The 4635-nt window shown below is 33.7% G+C and overlaps 1 protein-coding gene across 1 annotated transcript; it reads right to left on the bottom strand.

Annotated features, from left to right (window-relative positions):
* Window positions 1-3984: 3984 nt before the first annotated feature.
* Window positions 3985-4434, bottom strand: LOC147939125 (uncharacterized). The gene has a single exon (XM_087465884.1). It carries the CDS (start codon window positions 4432-4434, stop codon window positions 3985-3987), a length of 450 nt encoding a protein of 149 aa, XP_087322010.1.
* Window positions 4435-4635: the final 201 nt, after the last annotated feature.

Below are 4635 nucleotides of genomic sequence, written 5' to 3'. Positions count from 1 at the left end.
TTGATGAGTTTGAGAGAGACTGTTCATTGCTTGATTTCTAATGTTGCTCAGGTCTTTTTTGAGCTGTACTGACTCTGATCAATAAAGTGCCATGATTGAATCCAGCCCTCGATAAGCTGAACAAAGCTCTTTGTCACTCACACTTAAGTTATGTTCCTTTTAATTATAAATTAACGAGTGAGAGTGCGAGAGGTTCACAGAGAGACGAAATATATTCAACAGGTGACTTTGTTTCGGTTCCTTACGTTGATTAAAAATAGAGATGACTACAATAATTACTAGTTATGTCGGCTGATTTAAGAGCTCAGTGAAACCACATATAAAGTGATGTCTCCGAACCAAGAATGTGGCTTCAGAACATAGTTATTTATGCAAATTGATCCAAAAAATTACAACACAATTTTTTGACCAGGAAGTCTATAAAGTTCAAACTTATAGACCATATTTCCTAGGGGCCCTTCCTCATCCCAACACTTCTCCACTGAATACAGGCCTCTATATATATATTCCTTTTCTCCTTTGTTCTTCAAGCCAAGGATCAGCCTCACATGTTTGTGTGTTCTCATGCTATTAGATAAAGCAAGATTACCTCTTTCCATCTTCTGGTCTGCTGCTGGTTTCAATATCAGATGGTTCTCCCTACAAGGATTCATGGAGTTCTGATGTTGTTACCTTCACCACAATAAGTAACAACATCAGAACTCCATGAATCCTTGTAGGGAGAACCATCTGATATAACCACACTAGTAGCCATGGACAAACCATCGACTATCATAAAATCAATCCCTCCTAAGACGTTGAAGTGGAGACCTATCATTTTGAGCTCTAATTTGTATTTGAATGCATCCCCAACTTCAACTCCAGGGACTGCACCAATCCTGTTTTCTCTCTGTTTCTCCATATGAAGAAGCTTGCCCTGGGAGGAACCTGATTGCCTTCCCTTTCTGCTCAGAGATGCAAACAATTTGAGAGATTCCTCTGAGCTTAGAGGTTTAACTTTACTTGGAATAGATGGAGCATTCATCCTCTTGGCTGAAGCAAACTGTCTAGTACTCCTAAAACTAGGATTAGCAGCAGCATTGAAACCAAATCCAGCTTTCTTCATAAGACACTCTAGTGCTTCTGCTTCATCTTCTTTACGATCACGTGTTTTATCTTCATGACCCATCTGACTCTTTCTTGTATCACTTGTGATCGTAATCGTCGGAGGATCACGTTGAATCTCAGTTCTCTGTTCCATCATAGTCTTCCCTGTCTCATCATCTTCGCAACCAATCCCACCCATCAGATTCTACCCTGCGATTACACATACAACATCGAAACCATTGAGATTTTAAAACCAAAAGAAGAGGAAACTATATCATAAAACATAGCGTTTTCATCAGATTCTCTTCCCTGCAATGAAGACGCTGAGCCAACATTTTAAAGAACACGTTAAAGAAAAGCTAAAAGAAAACCACAAAACACTCTGTGATTCCCTAAAACAAGAGAGATACCTTGCTGATAAAGTCTTTCTTGAGGCTTTTCTTTGTTTTCCCGATCGAGAAACTTTTTATTCCTGGAAAAAGTTGTGATTAATCAGACTCTAAACGGACGAGATCGAGAAAGAAGCTAGCGAGAGAGAGAGATTGATGAAGAAAGGAGCAGTTAAAAACTCAAAATCTCGTTTATAGATGAGGCGCTCTAGTTCGTTATTCAAAATGTTGGATTCGTTATTCAAAATGTTGGATTCGGCTCAGCAGTTCTTAAAAGAATTCGGTTATCATACCGGTTATCGAAAACCGGTTATTCTACCGGTTACCGAAAACCGATTTAAACCTTGAACCTTGTTCACTTCTCATCCCTAAATACTAATCTCCTTCTTTGCTCGAATCCTTTGTTCCAATTCCTAATCTCTCTCTCTCTCTCTCTCTCTCTCTCTCTCTCTCTCTCTCTCTCAACCTCATCTTCGTCTTCCTCCATCACTCGATCGTGTTCTTATTCCGTCTCTTCTTTTTTCTTCTCCTCCTCCATCACTCGATCTTCTTGTACTCCTTTCACCTCCTTCACTATTCTTCTTTTACTGGGCTTTTTATCGGACTTGTATATGTAACGTACTCTGGGCTTGTGTAAATACATTTTTATTTTAACCCGATCCGACTCAAATTTTAATTTCGGTCCAATTTGGTGAGATAGATGTTAAACCGAATTTTCGAATTTCTCGAGATCGAACAGAACATTCCAATAGAGCGCAGGCCTAATCAGTAGCTCACACTATCAAGATAAATTTAAAAAAATAAGAGAGGGTGTAGTTAGATGAATATTCGATGGAATTAAGAAGATCATAAGCCATTTGAATAGTTATTACAATGCTAATTAGAATCAATCAGTAACATATTATCTTTGTAAAACTTTCTTTATGTTCTTATGTCTTATCGGATCACTACTATTAAAATATAGTTACATTGACTATTTGAATTATTAAAGGCATTGGGTTATGTTTAGGTTTGAACATTTAAATGTGTTTCGACAGTTTTAGCCTTAGGTATTAGACTCAGATTTTTTTAGGAAACAATGTCAAATAAATGTTTTTGGATTTGTATATTCTTATTCTTAATATGGTATTCTACTAAGTGGAATCTTATTCTCTGTTTGATAATGATCATTCAAATTAACAACACAATCTATGTTGTCTATGTTCCTCAAGACATCAAACTATAATCCTCCAAAACTTTTAAGTTAAAAAATAAATAGAAATTGTCTCACGCATTGCATAATATACAGAGACTAATAATTTAGTTAATATCCGTTTTAACCATACCTTAAAATAAATTGCACTTGAAAAAAATATCATATTCTTCCACATCTTATTAGTTGCCTAGTTATATAAATTATATTGGACTTTTTTATGTCTGTAGACTGTAATTGGTTAACAAATATTAAAATCTACTCTACAAATGTAGTCTAATAAAAAAAGCTTATATGTTTATGATGTCAAGATACTCAATCTTATAGAGAGAATCGATTTGTTTTTCCACATATTCAAATTAAAATACTCATCAATCTTTAAGAGAATCGATTTCTTCAGCCGAAACTTATTTCTTCATAATGTTGAAACCATATTTATTATTTTTTTAGTGTAGAGGATGGCATGCTTTTATAACAATTCCAACGAAATCATCAACCAGTGCCGTGTTTCATGTATATCGAAAAGGACATTTGCCCAAGGCCACACCAAAAAAAAAAATTATAAGATCACGTATTTTTTTAGTTAGCTTATGTTTTTAGTTTGAAAATGTGTTTACGCTTTTTATTTTAAAAATCTATAATATTTTGTTTATTATTAGTTCTTCTTATTTCATATTTTTTTATTTTTTATTTGTATTAATAGAGTATTATATAATTTATTAAATGTTTGAAACTAAAAATAAAAACCACATAAAAGTTGAGAACTTATGTTAAAAATTTATACGAAAAGATATTTTTAATTAATTAACAAAATACTAATGTGTAATAATACATAAAATAGACTCTCAAATATCATACCACTATTTTTTATTATCATATTAGCATTTTGTTAGTGTGGTTGCAAATTTTCAACTTTCATGTGGTTTTTCAATTTTACTTTCAAACATCTAATACATTATAAAACACATAAGCAAAAATATTATACTTATGTTTTGTTTATATCTTGCATATGTTTTGCTTAATTTTTGTTAATATCTATTCAATATTTCAAAGAACCAAAAAATGACTAATTTACTGCCATATATAAACAATCACACCTACAATTTATATTTATATAGAATTTAATGTAAACTATACTTAATGTATCAAGCAATCAAATATTTCTATATATGTAGATGATTTTATCATAATCACAAAATAATAAATATATCAACAATTAAAAATACATATTATCTACGTTTCTGATGAGTTATACATGGTTATACATAGTATTGTAATTCGGCTAAAAACAAAGGCTTGGCATATAATATATAAACCCTAGTCTTTCATAATTACAGCACGGCAGAGAGGGCAATGGTTAGTCCTACATAACCACTCATGCATACAATAATCATGAAACACATGCGAACAATTTGGCATATTTTCTAAGTCTTGTGACTCCTCGAAGCAAATAGTGCATGTTTCCATGTCTGGTTCCTCGATTATCTCTGGCCTTAACGTGACGTCAAAGGAGATGTACAATGGCCCTGGAACTCGTTTGGCTTCGGAAGCAATCTCGAAGGAGAGAATACTGCATAAGTTGCGATCTGGGAGGGTTGGATAGAGGAGAAGATTCATGTAGTCTTCATCAAAGCTAATGACGTCGGTCAAAAGGAGGTGAGGAGTTGGGAACGGACGAGGAGAAGGAGTAGTGTCTGATCCTAAAGTGATCACGTTTCTACGCGTTACTCTGATCTCTACCGTTGAACCATGTTTTAGATCCGACATACATCATTTGCCATGGCAAAGTAATTTCAATCATCATTTGTAACTTTGACCAGAGCGAGATTAAAATCTAGACAAATACAGTGACTTCAGGGTTTGTCTTAAGAACATAGTCATTTATGTAAATTAATCCAAAAACTTACAACACAAGTTTTTGAAATTAGTCAAGAATGAAGAAAACGCTCTATAGAATATCCTATCTCT

The sequence above is a fragment of the Camelina sativa genome, chromosome 9 (genome assembly GCF_030686135.1).
Source record: "Camelina sativa cultivar CO46 ecotype springtype chromosome 9, ASM3068613v1".
Taxonomy (NCBI): Eukaryota; Viridiplantae; Streptophyta; class Magnoliopsida; order Brassicales; family Brassicaceae; genus Camelina; species Camelina sativa.
The sequence above is the reverse complement of the archived record's forward strand: the minus strand, read 5'-3'. Positions and strand labels throughout refer to the sequence as shown.

Coding starts and splice junctions, on each gene's coding strand:
- LOC147939125 (XM_087465884.1), bottom strand. CDS start 4,434: ATGTCGGATCTAAAACATGGTTCAACGGTAGAGATCAGAGTAACGCGT.